This window comes from Pangasianodon hypophthalmus, chromosome 13 (genome assembly GCF_027358585.1).
Source record: "Pangasianodon hypophthalmus isolate fPanHyp1 chromosome 13, fPanHyp1.pri, whole genome shotgun sequence".
Taxonomy (NCBI): Eukaryota; Metazoa; Chordata; class Actinopteri; order Siluriformes; family Pangasiidae; genus Pangasianodon; species Pangasianodon hypophthalmus.
The window spans coordinates 10,496,517-10,523,979 of record NC_069722.1 but is presented as its reverse complement, the minus strand read 5'-3'; the positions used below and the strand labels follow the sequence as shown (position 1 = coordinate 10,523,979).

Here is a 27,463-nt window from a genome sequence, read left to right as displayed (position 1 = left end):
TGAATAGGCCTCATATGGGCCATTTCTGTTCATTTTTGTTCTTCACAATGGCTTGTTTTCTGTGAAAGCGAAGAAAGCACACTAGACTTGTGAGACAGCCGATAAGCGTTATCTTTTTCCTCAACAGTGTTTGGAGACCCTCACGCACCGCCAGATGGACATGCAGAAGTTTATTGCAGATGGCTGTAAAGAGGCTTTGCTTGAGGAGAAAAGGAGGTTCTGCTTCCTGGTGGACAAACATTGTACTTTCTCCTACCAGTTAGCAGCTTTCCATGAAAAGGTTAATTATATTAAGCATGTCATGTCTAGGTTCTGTTAGATAAGTTAATGTTTATTTTATAAAGCCATATCTAAGGGTACTTTTTTCAGTTTGCTTCCTGTATATTTTTGAAATGAAAAAGGAAAATGTAACAATTTATCTACAAAAATAGAATTTCCAGATTTACAAGAACACATAAAACACAGATGTATCCTGCAACAAGACAATCATGTAACATAAGGCAAGAAGGCTTACCATGACATTTTCAGTCTCCAGAACAGAAGAAAGCAAAAGAAATTGTACCAGATATTTAAAATGAATAAATGAAATATTATAGCTGAGAGGATCACAGAGAAGGGCAAATATTTGAATAATACCATTGAGCTTTTTTAACTAGTAGTTTCCTCATGTAGTATACACCACAGGTTCCCAGCCCTGGTCCGGAATACCCACTGTCTTGTACATTTTAGTGTTTTCCCTTCTCCCAATACACCTGATTCAACTAATCAGCTAATTAGCCCTTCCTGAGTTGAAGTGGGTGTGTTAGAGCAGGGAAGACACTAAAACATACAAGACAGGGGGTACTCCAGAACCGGGGTTGGAAGCCTGTGCTGTACATCATATATTGCATTCAGAAGACAAAGTCAGTTCCAGACTAAGGGTTTTCTAAGACAAGCAAATTATCATGAGATAAATGGTTTCATTATGGTTATTGAAAACGAGAGAAAATTATTACCCCTGAATCTTTTACTAAATATGTTGTCAGTAGTTTTTAATTAACTGGTATACTGTGTTCTCACTTTAAAGGCAAAGGATATTCTAACAGACCAGATACCTAACTGGCAAGATAAATGTACTGATATTACCAACGTTCCAGACAGTGTGATGTCAATGATAGAAGGTCTGCGCACCCCAGTGTCTATAACCCCTCAGGCCTCTCCAGCCGTAAAGCGCCACAGCAGGGTAGGTGCTTCTCAGTCTAAAAACGAGAAATGACTTGTGTACAAAAGATATTTTGTTGTAATCTATGTATTTCCCAAGGTAGACACATATTACCATGTCATACCATCAGCATAATTACCAGAATGCTATCATAGTAATATATGACCAGAATGAAATCATAGTAATATGTGTAGATGCCACAGCATTTATTCCTATCTTGTTCATTCAAGTTCTAACCATGCTTCTGTTATTACAACACCTTTGTAATAATTTCACAGAACAATTCTGATGCAGTGATTCCACCTCCTGCACCCCCACTAAAGGCTCAAACAAGTCCATTAGCGAACATGTTCAACCAAGACACAGCAAAGCAAGAGACTGTGACTGGTAAGGTGTAGTCTAACAAATCCTACTGCACTGAGTTTATTCTACATGAAAACACTGGATATTTAAGATTTAAGAACTATAACTCTTAATTTACAAGTCTATAACTACGTACACCTTTACAGTTTCATACTACATGAAATTGGTAAAACACTTCATACCACAGGGATCAGGATCATCACAGTATTTTTTGTTCCCACTTAATTGGCAGATAATAGTAATGATGGGAGTCAAATGGTCAGGTCAATTTCGATGGCTACAGGGCTGAACAATATGAGCCGGAGGCCACGCGTCAGGACTATCTTCCCCCACAACTCTGGCAATAACAACACCCTGCTGAGCTTTGATGAGGGTGACTTCATCATCCTGCTCATCCCTGATGAGAAAGACGGCTGGCTTTATGGAGAATTGGAGAAGACCAAACAGTAAGGCATCATATGAATTCACTTTGCTGAGCTACATTTGGTATTCATAGGAGTGTTTGTTTACATTTTGTATAAAGTTGACTTCAGAATTATTGACACTTTTTATGAATACAACCAAATATGAATATATAAAATAAATAACAAATATGAATATATGAAAAATAAATTGTATTGTATTTAGTTTTATTGTAACACTATTTTTTCATATGAAAAAGGCCTAGGTAGTGCATTTAATACTAGTTACGTATGTAATTCTGGTTGTATGAACCCCTCGATAACCACCAAGGGCAGCGTGTAACACCTGGATACCTTGTGCAAATGCGCTCGCAAGTCTTCCAGCAAAGTGAGACAGTGGTTCATGACACATTGTTTGCAGTAAATACCGCCATGATACAGCAATCACTCCCTAGAACTCCCTTGTCAAGCTGGCACAGGTTCCTTATTATAATCAAAACTTGCAACTCTCCAGGGTTTATAAAACCACAGTTATGTAAGTAACTTGCATTCTATTTCACCACTCTTACATGCCAGGGGCTGTCATTAACACTTGGATAAAGTATACTAACAATGTCATGAGAAACTGGACTCACCTTAGGACTGCCCTTGTAGGTGCTCAGAGGTGATCACCATGCTTACACCACTGGGAGGGACCTTGTAGAATTTGGAAAAAAGTGCATGTTAATCTTAATATAGAGTGGCATGTCACAGTAGAGAGTGGGTGTCCACTCTCTACTGTGATGACGAAGGTGATCATGTCCAACATCCAGTGGGCCAGCCTTTGCTTAGACAGGGGACCCCATGTCTTACCTACATAGCAAAGCAACAGTCTGACAATCAGATGGCTACTGTTTAATCAAAATAACACCGTACCATGCATACTAGGCATAGCAAAGTATGCTCTTTAGGCTCTGCAAGGCCTTGAGCCAAAGTTGACCCGGGCCAGTAATCATGGATTCAGCCAGGACAAGGCATGCAAGGCAACTTATATAAACAGTGCATGTTATGGGGAAACAACTCCACCACGTGAACAATGTATAAGGCACAAGTTCTACTAATCATCTATGTAGTATATTTGATGAACATGCAGAGGGAGGAACCAACTCAGCAGAAAAGGAGATATGCAGTAAGCATCGCTCACCATACGGTCGGATGGAAACTATTCAATGCACATGAAGCCTATAAAGATGAACATACACAAACCTGCAGCTTTGACCATGGTCACCAGCTGCTAAGCCGAAAGCTCCATATTGTATTAATGTAGTCAGACATGATCACAGGCTAGAAGGAGAACATGAATGTTTGCTGTATGACTGCGGAATTTATTGCAAATACTAGGTCACTATGTAACTTTGCTGAAAGATTCACACACGCAAAAGGAGGAATAACAGGAGGGTACGAGATAGACAATTGGTATTGGCACTCCTACAATTATTAACTGTGAAGACATTCCTGGAAAGAATAATAGCTCAAAGTCTCTTCCTGTAAAGTCTAACAAGGTTGGAAACATTTATAGAAAGATTTAGGACTACTCCTTTGTGCACTTCTTTACTTAGATCACTTCTTTCTATTCATAGTTTGGTGCATGTGGACGTCCCTCTTCAATTCAGATCTCAAATCCACTAACTGAGATGCCACTACATTATATGGCCAAAAGTTTGTGGACACCTGTTCATCAGCCTCACATGTGCTTGTTGCACATCCCATTCCAGATCTAGTCCCCATTTGCTGTTATTATAGCCTCCACTCTTCTGGAAAGGATTAACACTAGATTTTGCCATGTGGCTTTGGGGACTTACTCATTGAGACACAAGAGCATTAGCGAGGTCAGGCATTGATTTTGTCCGAGGAGGCCTGGGGCACAGTCAGCATTCTAATTCATTCCAAAGGTGTTCAGTGGGGTTGAGGTCAAGGCTCTGTGCAGGCCAGTACAGTTCTTCCACTCCAAACTTGGCAAACCATGTCTTCATGGAGCTTGCTTTGTGCACTTGCTTTGTCATGCTACAGGAATTTGTAGTGCTACAGCATACAAAGACATTCTATACAGTTCCAAATTTGTGGCAACAGATGGGGAAGACCTACATACAATCCCCTCTGAAAGTATTGGAAAAGCAAGGCCAATTCCTGTCCAAAAAATTGGTAGTAAGTCTAACTTAAGTTGTGCAGATATACAAGGGCCAAATTGTTTGCATATCCACTACCATGACAGATAACTCAACCATGCTGCATTGCACCTGCTCAGGGCTTTTCAGTGATCCAGCATAATCACTAGGGCTATTGTAGAAGGCTCAGTGGAGAACATCAGTATACACAACTGCCCATGATTTTTCTGCAAATCATCTGTGGCAGAAAGAACGTTGATTTCATTCATGTCCACTGAATAGCTTTTATAGACATGACAGGGCCACCAGCTTCTGAAGAGTTTTCTAGTGAGATGAACAGAACCAGTCAGAGCACAGCTGCGGAAGACTAACAGCTATGTGGGAGAAAATTGCTGGGTTCCACCATTACTCCAAATATTTATGAAGCCTTTCACTTCAGCAGCCTTAGAGTGAATTCTTCCAGATGGTGTAAGCATGTGTTTTAATGAGATGCAGTTAAACCAATCAGTTTCTGTCCTTTAGGAATACCAATTGAGTTTTCACATTATTGTCAGGGTGCAGTGACAAAGACAGTGTATTGCACAAGAATATTTCCCATCTATATACAGTATTTTCTACTTTAAAGCATGGCAGAGTACTGTTAGTGTATAATGCAATTTTACTTACCGGCAGCTTTACCATTACATTAGCTATGCAGAGATGGGTGCCATCTAAAACCTGAGAACAGTAAGATTAACTTGGACATAGTGCTTCTATTTAAAATAAATTTCATCCTTGTGTAATGTTTTTATTAATAAAACATTCTTCTTTTTTCTAATGTCAAATACAGTCACAAGATGAAAATTAGAAACTTGTTGGCATAAGGGGGCTCAATCACATATCCCTGCTTTTTACGATCAGACCAAAAGAGTTTTCACTTTGACCTATACAGAAGTTTGTGGTGCCTGTTAGTGTAAGTCAAACAGTTATATAGCTCTTCACTCAGAACAAGAAACATGCTTTGAAATGAATGACAGATTAACTCCATTTTGTATATACAGCCGGTTTCTAGCAGGGTTTACAGCTACTGGTTATGTAAGCCAGAGGATGGATTGACACTCAGTAGATGCATCAGTGTAATTTCAGGCTGAGAACTTGGGTGAAACTGTGTGATGCATCCATTAGATACCAGATGAGTGAAACTCATTACAGCTGTCTGTCTGGCTGTGCAGCAGAGTAGTGGTGGTATTTGGTACTGAAAATGATATATTGTCTCTGCTTATCAGAACATCTTATCTTTGGTCTTGAGAAAAACATTTTAAAAGAGAAGGTACTCATGCCTGTATCTTTATGTTTTCAGTCATCAAGGTCATTGAATTGTGTGGTAGAAGTGAGTCAGGCTGGAGTCGTGACTGGACTCATCTGAGGGGTTTTCATCACTTCAAGTGGGTCTTCACACCTTTGATGTGATAAAGGTTATTAAGGTTACAAGTCAGGCATTGAAGTCTGGAGAGATGCAGAGGTGCAGATCTTCTCCTCTCTGAAATATGTACAGTGAAGAAATCTCAAAACTCTTGTTCTATACCTGCAGGTCCACAGGAGAGTCTTGACTAGAGGAGGTAGCCCTCATGTGTTGGTTATTATTTTCCACTGGCCAGGTCTACATTCTTAATTGCATTGTACTTTATATACGATGTTCCTTGGCTTCTGTTTAAGTGTATGATCTTTTATGTGTACAAGTTCTGTCCTATTAGTTGGTTTGAACAATGACGTTTCTTAGCCACACCATCAATGCAGGAGACAGCAATGGTCAGTCTGTTTCACTTTTCACTTTTGGATTTTGGTTTCACAATTATGTGGGGCCTTTGCTGTTTTAACAAAGTGCCAGGTAGTATTTGACTCAGACATCCTGCACATCAGCCATGGAATATCTAATATCTTTTGTGTATAGTACTTTTCTGGCCAAGTTTCAGGATCTTCTGTGTATATCCAAATTGGGTCTAATTAGTCAGTCTTTTAGTAATGTTGTGTGTAAATGTTTGCATAAACCAAACCAACCAAAAAAGGTTTTTTTTTTTTTTTTTTTTTTTTTTTTTACAAAAGTCGTACTTGCAATGCCAATCACCCATAAATTACCAAGAGCATGCACATCACAGCTGATTTGCAGATAGTGATGCCTATAAAAAGATAGTGATGCCTATAATAAAAGTTCACGTGCACAGACACCTGTGAGCATGAAACAAGAGTAAGGCCTGAAAGCTGAAGTGCAAGTTTTTGTTTTTTTTTTGTTTTTTTTTTAAACTCAAAATGAACAATCAGGGTAAAGCCTGATAAACAGAAGTGGAAATTATTTTGACTCACTACTATGCCAATAAAAATATTTTATAATATATAATATAAATAATAAAAAGTGAGTGCTAATCCACTGTCAGATGAGAAATTTGTTTACGGATTATGGCTATGCACAGACAGACTGGCCCATCCTACATTTATACGGTGGCATTTCTTTTGTCATAATTGAATGATTAGTTTTGTCTTTTTGGGTTTGTGTTGGCTCACAAAAGTTTCTTGATGGTCTGATTTGTCTCTGGCCTAATGAACTAGCATGAGGATGTATTTTTGACAGAGACTCCAAAGCACTTCTATAAGTTGCTCTGGATAAGGATGTCCACTAAATACTGTAAATGTAATAAAAATAAGCAATTTAAACTCAGCAGTATATTCCATGTATAAAGGTCCATTAAATTATATGATTTGATGTCGATCAAGTCAAGGTTTACGATTAAATCCATCCGTATCTAGCTTGATAAAAGAGACCTGTACTTTGTGCCACTTTTCATCTGATCCCCAAGTTATATCCAAGTTACTGCCCACTTTTATGTACACTGTACTGTTCAAAAAAAGCTAGTTTGGTTACTTGTTCCTCTTCTTGTGTGGAAAATTATGGTGACCACTGAGTCAGAGTTTCTTTTCTATTTCCTCCATATATTGGTTGGATATGATGAGGAAACACTGGTTGAGCTTGTTCCTTCTATGTTTCTGCCTGCAGAAAAAATATCCATGTATTTAAAGAAGCTCAGCAGAAATCTTGATCCAGACCTCTTTTGCCTCATTCTTCAGTATATAGTTGATTGTTGATCTGTTGCCATGATCAGATCCTGCACTTTAAGGTCTTATGGAAGAATTTAATCTCTTCATTAGAACTTCTTTCTCCAACAGGGTTCTCTGTCTGGTAGGATATTTACCCACTTGCCCTAGATATGAAGTTATTTTCTTTATTCTTTATGTGTTGCATAATAATATAGACCTTCACAGTGTTACTATCCCAAACCAACAACGCCAGAATAGCACCAGAATTAAACACTCTGTTTTTTGTTGCAGACTCTGAATTTAGTGCAATTTTATTACACAAACTTTCAAGTTGTCGTAATCTGTCTTCTCAGTATTTACCACACATTTTATTTGTGCATGAGCAGTCATTTAAAACAGTTCACCTTAAATGTTTTTTTGATATGTTTGCATGTTATAATTTCTTTTTCTGATGTATTATGCAAAGCGAAAGACATGTATGAGTTTCATGCCTATAGCTTTGTAGCATATTGATTAACATTTTATTATTTCTTTGTCCAGTGTACATAACTGAACACTCTGTATTAATTTCTGCTTTCTTTTCACAGAAGGGGCTGGTTTCCATCATCCTACTGTCGTCCATATGTAGAACCTGTGGTAAATAACAGGTAATCAGACTCCCCCCTCATACACACTCACACACTTCTCTGTAATCCTCTTGATTGCTGCTGATACTGATCAGTTCTCCTTTGAAGACAAGGAAACCCAAGCTAGGTTCAGGCTCTATTTTAGGATCATTACATTTAAAGACCTTTAGCTCCCCATTGTTAGAAAGTACTGCAATGCCCCAGCTCCTGAATAGTAACATAAAAGGCACATTAGGAGGAAATACATTACCAAGTAACCTAGGTTAAAGACCTGAGGACCTCAGTCTGAAAACAATACGTTGTGTGTCTATTGTGTTCCTCAACTTGATTCTCTTGAAGTACTTGAGAGTCTAAAAACATGGCTCACTCAGTGTGCTGGTGCTTAACTGACCAGCTGGGTGGAAAAGCTCAGCTGGGTTGCATGTGTGCATGGGGACGAAAGTAAAGCCACTAAAAGGGTCTCTCTGTATAGTACATTGCATATGCCTTCCTGTAGATGATCCACCCTTTTGTTTTGATCCTGTATGTTCAATAAATTGCATTATTGTCTCAGGCAGCCTATGTATATAGGACAGAAGAGAGTTAAAGGACAGCTTTGGACCTATACCAGCACTTAAAGTGAAAGAAACATTCCAGTGTTAAGATCATATTATTTGTCCGTTCTTTATAAGCATTGCATTATTAAACATGCAAAAAGTGTTATATGGATTCCTTTGTGCATCAGTATGTGGTGTGTTCTGACTTGTGGCCTACTGTTGAAGTGTTGTTGGGAATCCTCCGGCACGTAGTAAGAGTGTGGCCAACCTCACGCAGCAGGACCCCGAGGATGATATGCTGCTGCCTCCTCCTGACTACAGCGACATTGCCGTCAGGAGGAACTCAACCAAGTCCCTGATTCAGACACATGTGCCTTCCTCTGAAAACACGGTAAGTAACTCTCTTACTCATCTCTTCATATGTAGAATGAGCTGTTTTGAGTTGACTGAAAATCTGAATACACACTCTTTGGCCATTTTTTTAGGAACAGGTGTACACTTTATTGTCCCATCAACCATTCGTGTGGCAGCAGCACAATGCATAAAATTACGCAGATACAATTCAAGAGTTTCAGTTAATGTTCACATCAAACATAAAAATGAGGAAAAAAATATGATCACAGTTTTGATCTTGGCGTGGTTGCTGGTACCAGATGGGCTGGTTTGAGTAATTAAATAACTGCTGATCTCCTGGTATTTTCATACACAACAGTCCTTAGAGTTTACACAGAATGGTGCAAAAATCCAAATTACATCCAGTCAGTGACAGTTCTGTGGATGGAAATGCCTTGTTGGGAAGCGGTAGCTCAGTGGTTAAGACGTTGGACTACTGGTTGTGAGTTCAAATCCCAGCACCGCCAAGCTGCCACTGCTGGGCCCTTGAACAAGGCCCTTAACCCTCAACTGCCCTGGATAATGATAAGAGGTCAGAGGAGAATAGCCAGACTAGTTCCAGCTGACAGTATGGCTACGTTGACTCAAATAACCACTATTTCTAGCTGTGGTGAGCAGAAGAGCATCTCAGAAGCACCAAACACACCAAACTTTGAGGTGGGTGGGGTACAACAGCAGAAGAGCACGTCATTTTCCACTTCTGTCAGCCAGGAACAGGAATCTAAGGCTACAGTGGGCACAGGATTTTTTGAATAAACACACACATAACAAAGAAGATAAATCACATAGCTGTCTGAGCCATTAGGTCAACATGACCGAATTTAGATGAGTCTGTAGTGTGCATCTGCTTTGTGTGTGCCTTGGCAGAGATACAGAACGCATTAGTGTGACATAGATATCATTACAGTCCATGTGCCTGAGTAGATCATAGGATCAGCTACACCTTAAAGAGGATTGCCTTTGGAACAATGCTGAATCCTTAACGCTAGACCAGAGCAGTGGCATTAACAACAATAACTGGGGAAAAAAAAAAGCCTTTTTACTGAGAGTCACCCTGAAAGCTCTGCTGTGTTTACATACATTGAGGTGAACTGTGCTGTTTGCTTTAAAGTGTATTATGCAAACCTTTTCTAGAATTATATTGGCATTAGCCTATATATGTCGCTCAAAAATGTTTGAAGGCTGCTTAGGGCCCTCTAGGAAGTCTAACTAGGAATTAAACATTTTGCATTTATGCAAAGTTTAGCAAAAATGTGGTTACATGTAAATAATTTTGTTTGCACTGACAAAAGCCTGTTATATCACAAAATAAAATGGATCTTTGTTAGTAGTCAAGATCTGTTCTCCCCTTCAGCAGGTTTACTGTCAGTGCTAGAATAGCATGAAATATGATCTGTTTAACTAAATGAACACAGGTGCTGTCAGCTACCTCATGTGTGTGGTCTTATTAACCTTCAGATTCTGTCACCATGTAAAGTGTATGATGAAATGGGCGAGGCAGCTAACTAGCACTGGCATGAAGCATTATATGAGGATAAAGACAGCCTTGATTTTGTGGTGTTTGCCAGTAGGAAGCTTGAATGTTGATGCAGTGAAAGGGGATACTCCTCTCTAAACCCAGTGAAATATTCATTGCCCTCCCAATCCTTGGTGAGCCCCGGAGCCTCCACACATCCGGGTCGTGGCTCAGCCTAGCTGATGGAATTCCACACTGAGCTCAACCTGAAACCACCCCCCATACTGGACTAAGTCACTCATTCAGCTACTTAGCTATTCACATTGTGTGATTAAGTATTTCCAACAAAAAGTCAACTATGGAGGTGTAAAGGCCTGTTGGCCAACACCTGCCAAGGATTGACTCACCAGCCCTGTGGCATGTAATTACTCAGACAGGGCTTGGGTTTGAATAGTCTTGGAAAACTGAGGTAAGCACAGAGATGGCACACCACAAGCACTTCTTTCGTCAGGAAGAGCAAAGCCAGAAGATGGGGGAATGAGAGTCCTGAATTGTGCTAGTGTGAGATAGTCACAAATAAGTAAACATAGAGTATGTGATCAATCATAGATAAGTTATTTTAACAGTACAGACTCTAGAACGTATTAATGTATATAAAATATATAAATATTCAATTCTGTCAATTTCTGTTAGCTTCACTCAAAAGGGATGTAGAGCTGTGTATTGAAAGAACTAACCCTGATAAGTTTAGTATATTAAATGCTGCTCCTGGACTGGTCACATGCTATACTTTGTTTTTCCTCACAATTATTACTTCTGAAGACTGCAGTCTAGTGGAGACCTCTATCTAGTCTGCCATCTTGTGTTGACACTGTGTCAGTGCACCACACTGCATTGTGCTTCAAGCTACTGACTTTATGTAATGTGATTCAAACATTTAAATATGATTCATTTAAAACCTAAATTTTACAGCACTGTCCTATGTTATAATTTTTATATTAGCTTACAATACTCTATTTCTACAGCTATAATTATTTTGATCATGAATATTCATGATCATGAATAGTGCTGTAAGAGTGTGTTAGGAAAAGCCAGGTATAGATTAGTTCAGCTATACTGGATATAAACTATTCCACACAGCTGCTCTGTAACAGAATTTGTGGTAAAGCTGACAGGCAGCAGGGCTGGATTCCAGGCTGTGGTTCAGTCTAGGTGAAAGTTTTACAGAGTTAGCCATCAGACCAGTCTAACTAGCTGAACACAGGCCCCTCCCTGAGATCATGATCACAGGTAGTTTTTTGTGGTTTTGTGTTATCATTGTTGACCTTTACTTTTCAAAATGCACAGCTCATCCTAAATAAGCACATCCTAAATGTTGCTCTAGACACATTTCGATGTCAGAAAGTATGTGTTTGGGGATTTAATTGGGTACAGCATGATAAGATGATGTGTGTCTTTTTTCTCATAGGTTTCTCAGCCAAATGGAATTTCAAAGCCGCCTTTTCTAGGGTGAGTACGCAATTAATGTGGATTATCCTGTCACTGGATTGATATCCTTAATACTCAGAGGCAACATAAAGAGCATTTATATTAACAACTTCTTGAACCATGTTTTCCACCATGTTATTCAACAGCTCAATGTGATCAGCAGAAGCTTCCTATCAGACACAAGTTATAATTACATTCTTAATATTAGCTAGAACGACTGGGATGAACTCACTGACTGCAAAAGAACAATGGGGATATTTCTAGTTGAGAAATATCTGATTTTCTTTGTTCTGCCATTTCCTTTTGGCCAGTCTGAGTTTGGCCAGTCTATATTGTAATACAGTGGAAGAACAGCAATCAAGCCTACACTTGTTCTGAGCACCATGGGCCTAGAAATACATCCAAAACACTCCTGGGACATGCCTGACTCATGACTTTTATAAAACAAAAGCATTCCGGGAAACATTCCGTCATTCTTACCGGCTTTTCCATCACTGTTATTGGAGTGTTTACATTGCCAAGGAGACGCCAGTGCCAGTCATTACACAGTCAGATGCACATACAGTTCCATTGGAAAATTTAAGTGTTTAACAAATAAAATGTTGACTTGTAGTTATGGATATTTAGGCTAGTTACTGAACCTACTCTTTGTTAATGCTTATTATAGACAGCACTGTTGAATCCTCGAATCAGCAGATGGATTAATTTTTCTGTAACAGCATGGCTCTTACAGTAGTTCTGTCTGTAAAATAAATAGGCTTCTATTGATGCGCTAGTTCTACTGCGTTATTGTTTCTGTAGTAAAAACGTAGATGCTTCATATAATGTAAGGCTAACAATAAATGACTAAAAATGTGCTATTATTTAACAAAGAAAAGCATAATGGTTGATAGTGTGAAGTTTTCTGTAAAGAAATGTTTATTTAACATTTATGGAAGGAGTCTCCTGTGTCAGTGCTTTGCCTCAGTCATGAGAAAGACTTTGCATTTTCTTTTTTTTTTTTTTCAGTAACATGACAAGCTGCATTTTTTGGTCTTATAACTTGAGAGAAAAAAGAGAGGCTTGTAAGGGAGCGACCCTGTAATGCTGTTTATAGAAAATAAACTGTAATGGAAGTGATAATAGGAACTAACTTGTCTCACAGAAGTTCCACAATAGTAGATGTGCTGTTCATTAATGAATAATCACCGTGGGGGTGGTAACTGCATGCATCACACAAAAACTGGCACAGCCTTAGGTCAAAATGAAGGCAAAGGAGTTTATTTTATAAGACATTTAGTTCATTACATTTTACAAATGTTCTTTTATTATCGCCAGAACAAAATATTCAAATAGTGGTCAAATAGAACAGTGGTTGATATGGTGAAGCTTTCTGTAAGGAGATGTTTATTTAACATTTATGAAAGGAGTCTCCAGAGTCACTGCTTTGTAACAAGCAGTACGTTTTCAGGACTTTCTGGTTTCTCAGTAACGTGACATGCCGAATTTTTTTGTGGTTTTTTTTTGTCTTATTGATGTCACTGCTTATAGTTATATAGCTGCTATAATGTACAACGATCAGCCATAACATTAAAATCGCTGACAGGTGAATAACATTGATTATCTCGTTACAGTGGCCCCTGTCAAGGGGTGGGATATATTAGGCAGCAAGTGAACAGTCAGTTCTTGAAGTTGATGTGTTGTAAGCAGGAAAAGTTGGCAAGCGTAAAGATCTGAGCGACTTTGACAAGGACCAAATTGTGATGGCTAGACGACTGGCTCAGAGCATCTCCAAAACGGCAGGTCGTGTGGGCTCTTCCCAGTATACAGTGGTTAGTACCTACTAATAGTGGTCCACGGAAGGACAACCAGTGAACTGGCGACAGGGTTATCAGTGCCCAAGGCTCACTGAGGCACAGGGGGTGCGAAGGCTAGCATGTCTTGTCAGATCCCACAGAAGAGCTACTGTAGTACAAATTGCTGAAAAAATATACGCTGGCTACAATAGAAAGGTGTCAAAACACACAGTGCATTGCAGCTGCGTATGGGTCTGCGTAGCCACAGACAGGTCAGAGTGCCCATGCTGACCCCTGTCCACCACCGATAGCGCCTATAATGGGCACATGAGCATCAGAACTGGACCATGGAGCAATGGAAGAGGGTGGCCTGGTCTGACAAATCACGTTTGGTTGGGTGTGTGTGCGTTGCTTACCTGGGGAAGAGATGGCACCAGGATGCTCTATGGGAAGAAGGCGAGCCACCAGAGGCAGTGTGATGCTCTGGGCAATGTTCTGCTGGGAAACCTTGGGTCCTGGCATTCATGTGGATGTTACTTTGACATGAACCACCTACCTAAACATTGTTGCAGACCAAGTACACCCCTTCATGGCAGTGGTATTCCCTAATGGCACTGGCCTCTTTCAGCAGGATAATGCGCCCTGCCACACTGTTATGATCCTCAAACCATTCCTGAACAATTTTTGCAAAGAGTTCAAGGTGTTGACTTGGCCTCCAAAATTCCCCAGATCTCAATCTGATCGAGCATCTGTGGCATGTGCTGGACAAACAAGTCCGATCCGTGGAGGCCCCACCTCACAACTTACAGGACTTAAAAAATCTGCTGCTGATGTCTTGGTGCCAGATACCACAGCACACCTTCAGAGATCTTGTGGAGTCCATGCCTCGACAAGTCAGAGCTGTTTTGGCAGCACAAGGGGGACCTACACAGTATTAGGCAGGTGGTTTTAAGGTTATGGCTGATCGGTATGAGTGATAACAGGAACTAACTTGTTTCATGGAAGTTCCAGAACATTAAATATAACTATGAATGGATAAAAAGTACACTGTTGTTTTTAATTAATAAAAAAAATCAAATTGCTCTGATATCAGGGAACTGATCTTACAAAGATATAGATCGATTAGACATGTGAAACCAGTGTTTAACAGTGTGTGTTACTTCCTCAGGGGCGGGAACCCTTTTGCCACCGTGAAGCTGAGGCCCACAGTCACCAACGACAGATCGGCTCCTAGGATCTGATTATCACCACCCCTTAGCCATCAGCAGCTCTTTTCCCCCCAGCATCACCACCACTGCTGCGTGAATGCAGACCTTTCTTCTGCAAAGTACTACATTATACATGAGCTTTAGGCCATGTTGGACTAGATACCTTGGTGGCCTCATTGCACACAGGCAAACTACACATTTATCTTTGTACATTATAAAAGCCAATATTCACATACACATTTAAAAATCATTCAGATGTTTGTGCTGCCGTATAGGGTTTGTCCTGGACGATGAACAAGAGCGGCGCTAGATAGATCTGTTATAGAGTAAATATGCTTATAATATATTTTGTCCGGAGTTTTACCTGAGGCGTTGATGACTGCTTTTAATTTGCAAGAATAACACGCCTTCCCTGTGCTGAGATGTAGAGGAACCTAGGATGTTTAATTAATTGTTAAGAATTTTACATTGTCATGGGACAATGATGAATGTAAAAATGGGACCAAGGCACTGAATTTTCAGGTTATATAGTGTTGCAGATGTAATTATGCAGGATTACTTAAATTGTATCAGGTTATTTAAAATCTCGAACATCATGGTACACTAGGATTAAACATATGCTTTAATTCCAAATGCTTGATAGTGTGTTTAGATTGTAAAGCTATGCTTCAACAGACCCATTCCCAAATACTATTTAATACCCTTTTTTCTTTTTCTCAGAGAGGATACATTTACCTCTTTAATTTTATGATGTCACTGAAAATTATTTTTCAATGTCCGTATCCAGTTCACAAGCAGCCTCACTTGTCTTCGAGAGTCACACTGATTAAACACACTTTAATTACATAGACAAATTGTACTTAAATTAATTTTGAAGCTTTAAGGTAGCCATTTATTCGTTTTATCAACACAGTTGTCTCTTTTCCAATGCCCTGTGAATCACTGCTGTATAAAATAAAAATGTTTTATTTCTTTTATCATTTTGAACTGTTTGATTATAAAACAGCTGAATATGTATCCTCAGGGTAGGTAGGATTTAAGGTACAGTGTGTTATTTTGTGCAACCTAAACATCAAACCTTTGAGTTGTTTAAGTGGTTAGGAATCTCTTTCCAGGCTAAAGCAAAGTTTCTGTGAAAATCAAAAGCAGGCTAACTCAGACTGACAGTCCTGCTTAGTAGGGAAGGTTTCTGCCAAAACTGGTAGATACAAGGTTACAGTGTCTATGGCCTTCCCAATTGCAAATCCACAGGTTGTTGTAGGGGTAGTATCGTCATAGTGAATCTTAGTCATTTTGATGTTGTTATTAATGATTACTACAAATTGAATCCCTTTGCTATTTAAACTAAGGTAACCATCGAGGTGATACTTTGTCCTCATTATTGCTGAATAAAATCGTCAGTGAGCTCCAGACTGCGGACGTGAGTTTTAATCCCAACAATCCCACAGCTATCCGTGGCCAGGAGCACACGAGCGCAGAATTGGCCTTGCTCTTTTGGTGGGAGGGATGGCATTGCTACCTGTCAGTCAAAGTGACACTAACTGATCCTGTATGTTGATGTCTGTATGTTGAAGAGGACAGATAGCACTTTCCTCCAAGTGTTTAGCTGACCTGTAATGTGGTATGAGCAGCAGTTTGAGAAGTTGTGACATGTGGCTGGCTTTATGTGTCTTGCAGGAAGCATGTAGCTGTCATGTGATGGGTGAGAGCTAGTGGTGACCAAATTAGGAGTATACGGTTAATTAGCATCATAAAATAGTGCAATATGGTGTCCAGCCCATCATTTCTACATATTTGTCCATTTGGCCAGATCTTGGAACAGAGATAAGTAAAATGGAAGACCTATAAAAAGCATAAAAGCTTTGATCAAACTTCCTTCTCTTCAATTCTTGTCAAACAGGACTACTGCTGTTGGGTGCCAAGTTTGCCTGCAATAAGGTTACCCAATTCTGTGAAGCCCAAAGTTTCAGTACAGGAGCTTAGTGTTTTTTAGATGGTCTCCAAAGCTGCAGATTATAATTTAAGAAAGATATCCAGTGTAAGACACTGGCTAACCCTAAATGGTACAGCAGCCCACATCAGGAAAAAGCCAGTGTATATATCTCCAGTATATTTATTATCCAGTATACTTCCAGTATACAAGTCTCATGTTGTCAGTAAGGTCCTGTTTAGGACTGTTAAAGCTCTAAATGGTTTAGCTCTTGCATATCTAGCCATATAACCCATCCTGAGAACATCACTCAGCTGAGACTGGCCTACTCTTAATCCAGATGATCACTCTTTTTCCATCTGTTGTTTGCCCCAAAACTCTGAATTACTGCTCCAAAATTATCAGTAGATGTATTTCTTTCATTTTTCATTTGATTATATTTTTCATGATTTGTAGTAATCAGAGATATTTTTTTTTGTTTCATTATTGCACTTTAAATATTATTTAATCTTATTATTTTCATTTGCGTAACATATTTTGACATAAAATGAAAAGTGTTCCATATACAAATAAAGATAAATTTATAGAACTATATCAGAAAAGGCAAATTAATCTCTACACAAGTGAAAAACAGCAACAGCAGCATATCTAGAAGTTTTATTTACAGTTTTGTTCATATAAAAAGTCTGAACTGATTATACATGCAGTGGTCTAAAGCAAATACCCCTGACATTTAATTACATGATAAAATAATGGCAGCAAGGACTTTTTTAATCAATGGAAAACACTGGAACACAAAGGGACATTCATTCTGTTCTGATTGTCTTTCATTTGCAGAGGAAATGAAAATGGTATTGTCTCAGATCTCACTAACATACTGTATGTATCCATTAGATGTGGGTCATATGAACAGATTCTTTAGAGTGTTATACCTGCAGATTTGCTTATCAGGATGATTATTTCAGTTTTTAATTTAACATTTAAGGGAAAAAAAAATCATTTTAATTAAATGATTAGTTAATCATTAGTGCAGTGCTATAATCAGAATTTGGCTTCTGAAATAAGTGACAGTTGAGACTCAGGAAAACCATTTTGATTGAGATTATAAATACCTCCTACCTGGTTTAGGTTTACTAGCAGCACAGTGTGTATTGTGCTAGAGGGAATGAAGGCGCTTGGCATAAAGGTAATAATGAACATACTAAAAACAGGCCTGCTGTGAAGAATGGAGAGGAAGTGGTTTGGTCTTCTAGAAGCCTGATCATGATTTAATCATGATTCTGATTTAAAATGTTGAATGGAAAGCATGTTTTTGTTCTGTGAATGAGGCTGATGAGATGTGGCAATGATTCCCAACCACACACAAGCAAGGCGCCAGGCAGCGTAGATCCTCGTCTCATAGAAATACAGACAAGAAGTCCTCATCGGTGTAAATTAAAAGAAATCAACAAAAAAAGTGATTATCATTTATAACCATGATTGAGACATAATTAGGAGTTCAGATGGTGATCATCATCTCTTAACTTGTTTGCTAAGTCTCTTTATGGTCTCCATTCTTCTGCAGTTCTAAATCGCAGCCATTTTAAAGGCACCAGTGAGTCGATGACATGACGACTGGCTTACACGAAAAAAAAAGCAGAAAGAAAAGCAAACCAACAGTCTTTCATAGCATGTCAAAATACAAAATTTAAGCTGCTTTTTCATTTGCTAATACTTTAAAGAAAAAATAATTGAGAAACCTTATGACGACTTGCTATTATAAATTGGGCTATGATAGTATGCATGATTTGCATTTTTAAACAACAGAGATATGTAAAACATGGATTTAAAAAGAAAAAAAAAAAGAGAAAGAGAACCCAAGCGATGGTCAATGGGCCGCAAGACGTGGCTGTGGTTTGGTCCGTCTAGCCAAAAGTGGCTCCGCAGTTGGGACACCTCCTCTGCCGCAGGGCCAGACAGAAGAGAATGCCCAGGGGGAAGAAGAAAATGGCACACATGATCCCCAAACAGGTGAAGTCCTCCTCCAGCACCCCCACCCTGCCAACAAGAGCACAGTCCTCTCAATAACCTCTACTACAGTGCAATTTCCCCTCCATTTTTCCCAATGTCTATTCTAGAAATCATGTTATGTGACTAACTGTGCTGTATATGAATCTATGTCTGTGTTCTGGTCCTGACTTTCTCTCTTTCTATCATTTATATTCTGATCAACTGTAGTTGATATGCTTTTATACCACAGCACTGTTAAATTCTCTATTTTGATTGGTCAGAATGTGTTTGTTAATTTTCTATAAAGAGCAGTTCTGTCCATAGTGCTGGCTGCAAGACAAATCACTCTTTTATATTAATGTGCTCATTCTAATGTTATTGTTTCTAAAGTAACAACTTGTTAAATCATTTAAAGTGTGTCTAACAAAGAAAAAAATCAGTGACATGGTGAAGATTCCTGTAAGCACGTTATTTAACATTTAAGGAAGTAGTCTCTAGTGTCGGTGTAACATCAGTAGGTTTTCCTCCACAGCAAAGTCTTCAGGACAGAGAACATTCCGGTTTCTCCATAATATGACAAGCTATGTTTTTTTTGTTTTGTTTTTTTGTCTTGTTATTTACATTACAGCATATAAAAAAATCTTTCCATCCCTCATTTCTCTTCTTCTCTCTTTAATAAAGTTATAACAACAGGAACTAACTTGTCTCACAGACATTCCACAGCATTAAGTGTAAGTATAAAAGGACACACAGCATGAGGTCACAATTTTTAGTTACTTCATGAAATTGTTGGCAAATTATTGTGATATAAGAAGAATAAAACACTTAGGAGGCATGCTGTTCTAGGAAAATAATCAATTTTTGCATGGTGCTCAATTTTTTCCTTTATTTTAATAGTATGCCTCTGTCATGTTTTATTCCTTACATCATGTATTATAAATCTGTATCTTTAGACCCAGACACCATTTTACAGACAACTAAACGTCAGACAGATATGTCTATTAATATTAGCTGATGTAAAAAGAGACATAGTTAGGTCATACAGTAGAGTGCAAAAGTTTGCAGACTCTTAAGACAAAAAGAAGACAAGGAAATTTATTCTATACTAAGATAGATCACAAATGGTCCTTTATTGTCACCAGGAACAAGAAATAAGATATTAATAGTGGAAAAACTAACAGAACAATATAAGTTCAAATACTTTCACCTAAAAATGTATTCTAAAAATGTTCTACTTACTAGCATGCCCATTCTTTACCTTTAAACCCACTGCTTTCATTTCCTCTGAGCAGTTTCTGAATCTGGACGGTTGTAAAATTATGTATAATTTGTAAACATAATTATCTTTGTTTCTTTTATCACCACAGGGGTGCAAACTTTTGTACCTGAAAATATGCAAATAATGCAGTCCCTTAAGCATATGATGTTCGATAAATGGAAAAAGAAGAATAAAGGTTGAGCTGGAGGTGAATTTAACGCACTGAGTTTGCTGCAGTTATTTATTCATTCATTCCATGAGAGACACAGAGGAAACAGAAAAAGAGAAGAGCTCTGATAAAAATGCATTACACCTCTGACAATAACTTCTTTATTGTCTACACATCACTCATCAAATAAAGTCTCACAGTGAAAATCTGACACTGTTGGACTATTGAACTCACATGGAATTTCTCCAGGTTTACTCTTGTAATGTTTCACCTTTATGTACTCCAGGACTGTGTATATGACTCCAGGCCTATATAAGACTATATTTAACATGCATGTTCTTAGAATTGTACATTGTTATTAAACCTAAGACTAGCACAACCATACAGTAGTCACATTCATTTTTAGTGTTATGTTTTTTAAAGCATTCTTTTAAAATTGCACTCTCTGGATGTTTGATGCTACTGTTTTGACACCTTCACCACTGATGAGTTTATTATTTTCTGAGATTATGTTAGCAGTATACTGCACAATATGGACAAAAAAAAGCATATAGCACATATATCACTATAGACAAAGACCTGAATATGCCTTGCAGTATACAGGAGCAATCTGGTGAGCCCATGATGTGCCATGATTAAACACTGCCATTCATTTTTTGCATTTGTTGTACAGCTCATTCTCATATTGATGACTTCTGTGACATTAGTATTGCAAAAGCTTTCTACTGCAATATTAATTATGATTTTTTTTTTTAAATATCACGTGGTGTAGCCCATACATAGGCATTTTGACAGGATCAGTTTCACCTGTTCAAGATGCGTTAATTTAATCTTTTATAGATACTACTGGATCTTAGTCCCAGACCCCCAGTATTTGCTAGAAACCTAGAGTTGGGTATGGTTCCTCAGTATATAGAGTAAATAATACAAGAACCATTAACATCATCAAATCTGACTGACAAGGTAATAACCAACATTCGCTCGCTTTCCCTTAGCGCACTGGCAAACACGTGAACCATCATTTACTCATCACTAACAAACAAACTGCTTCAAACAAAACCCTAATCATTTTTAAAGACAGGATCCAGTGAACTTTCATTTTGTCCAATTAATATATTTTGCCTCAAAAGTTCATTGTGTTGCAATTTTCAAAAGTTTGTTTTGTCACTGGCACACAGAAGTGTGTAAACCCAGAAGTGCAGAGAGCCTATTAGATCTCCACCTTAAAGATGCTGAAGCTCGTGGCCAGAAAAGTATAAAAAAAAAAAAAAAAAAAAGGTATCAGTCACACTGTGGCCTGTGGGTGGAGCGTCTGAGGAGGAGACTATTTCAATCTAGATCATGTGTCATTCCCTCCACCACTGAGGAAACACCAGCTCATGGCAACATCCGTAGTAAAATTTCTGCATCTAAACCTGTCTTAATACAAAAAGGAAGCATTTTGTACATGTTTGTTTTTTTCCTGACCAATGGGATGTGTGCACTTCCCAGTGAACAGCACATCGAGATGAAGCAATATGACTCAGACCAAGTCAACTTCCTGATTCCCAGAAGTACATGGACTACCAGACCACCCTTGAGACAATGTTAAACAAACTAAAAAAAGAACAAAAAAAAAAAAAGTAACATAATGTAAAATCTTCTGCAAGGAGAAGGCAGAACAAATTCGCTTTATCTCCATAGTGTCTTCACTCTCAGCCCATTAGAAAGAAACAGAAGATAAAATCAATCAGAGGAGTGTGATCAAACAGGCTAATTAAATGGACTATTATTATGTCAGCTCCAAAGATAAAGCCTCGCTTTACACTCACTTAGGACACACTGTTTTACACAACACAACTGAAGGATTGTTAAATTAATTTAAATCCAATTATGACCACATCACTATGTGTGATGAAAGAAACCTGCTGGAAAGTCTCTCCTGCTTAAAACCACAGTATTCCCAATTGAGAGCTATAACTGTGTTTTATACCAGATGTTTTATTATATATATCAGCATGAAAAACTAATAGTCTGGAAAGGCTTTTTGACTACACAACTATACCCACACTGAGCAGATTTGCTTTGGACTAGATTTCTGAGTGACATCAGAAATGTCATGAGTTCTCACACCCATGACTATGCTGATGTGTATAAAAAAAAAAAAAATTAAAAAAAAAAACAGCATGACCAGCAGCATTACTGGACTTTATCCCGGTCACACGAACACAGAGGAACTTAAAAATCTGTACAAGTGACACTTTTGAAACATGACCGTGTAAAAAATTGGTCTATTCTCAACTGTTATTTATATTTATTGGTTGCTGTTTTTTTTTTTTAAAAAAAACATTTGTTTCATTCAAGTGTTCAAAAGACCCAAAGGTCAGTGTGAGCTGAAAAACTGTTGATCTCATTCAAAAGGTTGACAGGAAAAGAGCCTATAAAAACCACTATGGTCATACCCACAGTCACAATGCAGCTGAAAAAAGTTCCCTTCTCTCATCATATGAACACATACAGAAATCTTTTTTTTAAGTAAACAGGAACTAACTGCAGGTAGGAACTAAAGTTGTGAGTGGAGAACTAAAGAATCGGTAGACTACAAGCACCATAGGCAAGAAGAATAAAAGCAGTCATGTTAAGAGTGCAGCACCACTGTGTAAGAGAGGTTAGGAAAGAAGAGAGAAAAAATCCAGTGACGTTTCTCTCTTCTTTTTTGTTTTTTTGTATCCTTGAACTCGTTAAGTAACATCGTCATGCAGCAACATATAATGCAAGAGGGAGCATTTAGAGTAGATGAGCTCAGTAGCATGTCCCACATTCAAGGATCCACATATGAGAAGCATTTGGAATAAGACCTCAAGCCACGTAATGAAGGCGCCTCCAAATGACATTCGTTCTCAGGCTGAAGTGGACAGGATGACGTGTAGCTCAGGTTTTCTATGAGACTATGTTGATCAGTAATGTTAAGATTAAATTATGAGCACAAAAGATCACTTTCAGGATGAGCTAATGACCACTGAAATACTGAACAGTAGATAGACACTTGAAACACTTTAACTTAAGCACTCATTAACCAGTTTCAGACATGAAGGTGCCACGTTGTTCAAGAATGTTGGGAGCTTCCTGTTGCCGTTTCCTTTCTCTGTGCAACCTTAAAATGCACATATTCACATCCTCCTTACAATTTTCTACTTACCTAACAAGACAAATTTATATGTTGAGTTGATTTTCTCACCTGCAGGCTGGACATCCTCCTACTACCACCACTGAGGGCTGAATGATGGTGTATGTGCTCGAACAGTTTGCCGGAGTCCCTGTGGCCGCGGCCTGGGCAGGAGCTGCTGGGTAACCTGTGGAAAAGAATAAGATCACAACTATAATTAATTAGAAACTCTGGACTCTTAAGCCTTAGAGACTGACTATGTTTTGAGTTTGTAAGGCTTGAAACATTGCCATTATTTTTTTTAGCAACAACTTCCTGATTTCTCGCTGGCCAAGTGACCTTTAAACTCTGGTATAACAACACGGAAATCTCGAGAGAGCAGAAAATTATATCCGTAATATCTTGGTAAACAATCAGCACAAGCCATATTTTTAAATCAATTGAAAAGAAATGCTGTGTACATAATAATTGTAAATTATAAGTGAAAGTGAAAGCACAAGCTGTCTTGAGCAGCAGAAGAGAGAAAAGGGCCATGAATATCGTCAGAGAGGCCACCTAAAATAACCGTTAATGGGGGTTCCCTAAAAAAAAGGTTATCAAGCAGTGATTTTAAGATTAGTATTTCCTCAGTTCACATCAGTTTCATCTTCAAACATCATCTCTGTTAATGCCGCATTCTGAAACAGATAGTCAAACAATCATACTTCCTGTCAGGAACGTATCTGGCTACTGATCTCCCTGACAGGATGACAGGATGACTGCATTTCCTGAATTTACTTTGTCCTTGGAAGCATCAACCCTGTTAATATCAGCTAGTTCTTAGGAGATATTGTAAATGTTAATTAGCCTTATAACCAGCCTTGGAGGTCAGCTGCATTCACATTTAGTACTCACTTAAATGAACAATCTTTCTTGAAGGTGCACATTCTCTGAAATGGCAGCCAGCTTGTTCATCAGCCGAACAAGAGCCCTATAGTTCTGAATAGATGATGAATTGTGCTTATATCCATATCAACATTGAAGCCATTCCCACCTTCCTGCCAAGTTCACAGCTTAGCTACATTAATATCACATTAATTTAACTGCTTGCCTACCTGTGTAGAGTTATTCCTGGCCTGTTTGCTAAAATGTTTGCTAGATTACAGTAAATTAGCTACCACAGAAGGCCCTAAAGCCAACCGTACTCCAAAATCTACCGTACTCCAAAGTCCACCTCACTCCAAAATCTACCTCACTCCAAAGCCGAGACCGTGCTCCAAAGTCCACCGTACTCCAAAATCTACCTCACTCCAAAATCTACCTGACTCCAAAGCCGAGACCATACTCCAAAGTCCACCTCACTCCAAAATTCTACCTCACTCCAAAGCCGAGACTGTACTCCAAAGCTGACCACTGGGATGTTTGAAATATTTTTTCTTTATTTTTGTAGGCACACAAGATAACATTTCAACCAGATGTAGCTGCCAAATGACCCACCTACCCCAAAACCATAAACATAAACAAATATTTATGAGATTTACCAGTAGTTTGGTTGTACAACAAATAGAAAGTGGAGCCTCTTTTGGAAACTGTCACAAAATTTGGTTTTGACTTGCAATCGCTTGTACCACATGCTTGAAAAACTCATTATAAAAGTTTAGGTTTAAAGGGTGCTTCATTTATTTCGCAAATAAAAAGCAAAAATCATCACTTGTGGTGGAGGGACCGACATCAGGCTGTTTATACTCGCTAGAGAGAACTAGTGCACATTTCTCCCCTTCGCTTTACAGGTATGTAGTGAGAACCCTGTTGAACAGCAGAAGAACAGAGGATGGAGGGAACAGATTTACACATTTACTGAGGTTTAGTTTTGATTTATTGGGTGTGTTTCAGGAGCAGTTCATATCCGCGGCATATTTCTCCCGTGTGTTGATTAGCAACAGGCTAGCGCACGCGCGTACATTATAAACAGTACTGTGACTAGTAGTTTAGTATAATCCCCCAGTACTTATTTACAATCAAGAGAAATGTGTGAGAGGAAAAAAAACAAAACAAAACAAAACACAGAGTGGTGACGTCAGGGACCAAATTTACCATCAGTACACAAATGAAGTTTGATGCCGTCACGTGACGCTGAGAGTTGGAATGAGATGAATGTGTTACAGAGGTGGATTTCTGAGCAGAAAGGGGGGATGGGGTATTATTCCTGCGGCTCACCTTGTGCAGTGGGGAAGATGTATGGCGGAGGCGGTGCTGGAAAGGCTGCAGGTGCGGGAGCGGGAGCGGGAGCGGGTTGCGGGATCGCTCCGTACCCCGGCTGCGGCTGCTGGTAATTATACGCCCCGGGGACGCTGTTGTACGCCGGGGGTCTGTCCTGAAGAAGAGGCTTATTATCCATATCCGCCGGAATGATGTGTGCTCTTTGCAGAAAATAAATAAATAAACAGACAATCTAATATATAGTCACGTGTTTCGCTAAAGCTCAGATTATTGTTTCAATCCTTTCAGTACTCGTTTGGTCAAGTGTCACGCGACCCTTTAGCGACGACACGCGCGAGCAAAACAACAGCAAACACGACGAAGGAAACTGCAACTTGACTTCACCGCCTCCTCCTCCATGCGCCAACTTTGTCCCCGAGTGATCCACGCTGCTAAAAGCGCCCTCAGATCACACTCTCGCGGAAAGGAATGGTGGATAAGAAATATTTACACGCTAAAAAAACGCCATAACGAGCCCCAAATAAGATCTCTTCCGCCTGCGAGCAGATCGACAGCAGTTAGTGACCAGAACTCCGAAGAACTCTTATAAAACGTTGCCCTGTTATCTGCTCTGTCACAAGACAGCAGTCATGTGATGAAGTGGGACTGAGGCGCTTCTTAAAGGGGCACGCGCCTGTTTCCGCCGCAGAGCGGCAGCGAGCTCGGTGTTGCCAGATCCGCTGTTATGTGACGAATAACACACAGCAGCTGATATACGAAAATAATGCACCAGAGGAGGGGCTTAGTGGTTAGCATGTTTGGCTGGCACCTTCGGTATTGGGGGTTCAATTCTTGCTTCTGCCCTGTGTGTGTGTGTGTGTGTGTGTGTGTGTGTGTGTGGAGTTTACATGTTTGCCCCATGCTTCAGGGGTTTCCTCTGGATACTCTGGTTTCCTCCCCCAGTCCAAAGACATGCACTATAAGCTGATATCTAAATTGTCTGTAGTGTGTGAACATGTGTGTGATTGTGTCCTGTGATGCGTTGGCACCCTGCCTGTCCCTGAGTTCCCTGTGATAGGCTCCAGGCGACCCTGCGACCCTGTGTAGGATAAGTGGTACAGAAAATGGAAGGATGGATGGATGAATGCACCATAGGGGAGGGGGGGCACGGTCTGCAGAGTGTTATTCCACTTTGCAAAATATTACAATGTTTAATTTATTAATGAACCACACAATCATGCATTTTAACGGCTCATAGCTAGATTTAATGTTGTAGAACATCCGAGAGATAAATTAGTTCCTTTTCTAACCTACATTAGTAGGCTGTGATAAACATGGTCATTCACACACCAGTCTCTCTCTCTCTCTCTCTCTCTCGCTACATATATATATATATATATATACAGTGAGAGTAAAAAGTATTTGATCCCTTGCTGATTTTGTTGGTTTGCCCACTAATAAAGACATGATCATTCTATACTTTTAATGGGAGATGTATTCTAACATGGAGAGACAGAATATCAAAAAGAAAATCCAGAAAATAACTTTAAAGAATATATATTAATTGATTTGTATTTCATTGAGGGAAATAAGTATTTGATCCTCTAGTATGCATTAGGAGTTCTGGCTTTCACAGACCAGTTAGACACTCCCAATCAACTTGTTACCTGAATTGAAGACACCTGTTCTAACAAATCACCTGTATGAAAGACACCTGTTCACAGAATCAGACAATCAGACAGATTCCAAACTCTCCAACATGGGTAAGACCAAAGAACTCTCTCAGGACCTCAGAGACAGGATTGTTGACCTGCACAAATCTGGAATGGGCTACAAAAACATTAGCAAGATGCTGGGTATTAAAGTAACAACCATTGGTGCAATTGTGAGAAAATTTAAGAAGTATAACGTGACCATCAATAGACCTCGGTCTGGTGCTCCACAGAAGATTTCACCTCATGGGGTGGCAATGATCATGAGAACTGTGAGAAATCGGCCTGCAACCACACAGCGGGAGTTAGTGTATGACCTCAAGGCAGCTGGGACCACAGTCACCAGGAAAACAATTGGCAACACTTTGCGCTGCAATGGATTAAAATCCTGCAGTGCCCGAAAGGTACCCCTGCTTAAGAAG

At 39.1% G+C, this 27,463-nt stretch overlaps 2 protein-coding genes across 2 annotated transcripts in view; one reads left to right on the top strand and one right to left on the bottom strand.

Moving 5' to 3' along the window:
• baiap2l1b (BAR/IMD domain containing adaptor protein 2 like 1b) overlaps positions 1-15,637 on the top strand; it is a 41,256-nt gene extending 25,619 nt beyond the window's left edge. Inside the window, exons 7-14 of the mRNA XM_026916269.3 lie at positions 128-280; positions 1,067-1,222; positions 1,480-1,588; positions 1,797-2,010; positions 7,766-7,825; positions 8,566-8,731; positions 11,658-11,698; positions 14,621-15,637. Coding sequence (XP_026772070.1) covers positions 128-280; positions 1,067-1,222; positions 1,480-1,588; positions 1,797-2,010; positions 7,766-7,825; positions 8,566-8,731; positions 11,658-11,698; positions 14,621-14,693 — 972 coding nt within the window. The 3' untranslated portion in view covers positions 14,694-15,637. The remainder of the gene's footprint in view (positions 1-127; positions 281-1,066; positions 1,223-1,479; positions 1,589-1,796; positions 2,011-7,765; positions 7,826-8,565; positions 8,732-11,657; positions 11,699-14,620) is intronic.
• A 1,590-nt stretch (positions 15,638-17,227) lies between these two features.
• Positions 17,228-25,995, bottom strand: bri3 (brain protein I3). Its single transcript, XM_026916762.3, has 3 exons — positions 25,348-25,995; positions 23,224-23,338; positions 17,228-18,627 (listed from the first exon to the last, which is right to left on the bottom strand). The coding sequence occupies exons 1-3, from the start codon at positions 25,526-25,528 to the stop codon at positions 18,495-18,497; spliced, it is 429 nt and encodes a 142-aa protein (XP_026772563.1). The 5' UTR covers positions 25,529-25,995; the 3' UTR covers positions 17,228-18,494.
• Positions 25,996-27,463: the final 1,468 nt, after the last annotated feature.

Bases quoted from the DNA above. Each gene is read 5' to 3' on its own strand.
- bri3 (XM_026916762.3), bottom strand. From the start codon at position 25,528: ATGGATAATAAGCCTCTTCTTCAGGACAGACCCCCGGCGTACAACAGC. The intron at 23,339-25,347 runs GTGAGCCGCAGG...TCTTTTCCACAG, and splicing joins CATCTTCCCCACTGCACAAG to GTTACCCAGCAGCTCCTGCC. The intron at 18,628-23,223 runs GTGAGAAAATCA...TCTTGTTGGCAG, and splicing joins GGAGGATGTCCAGCCTGCAG to GGTGGGGGTGCTGGAGGAGG.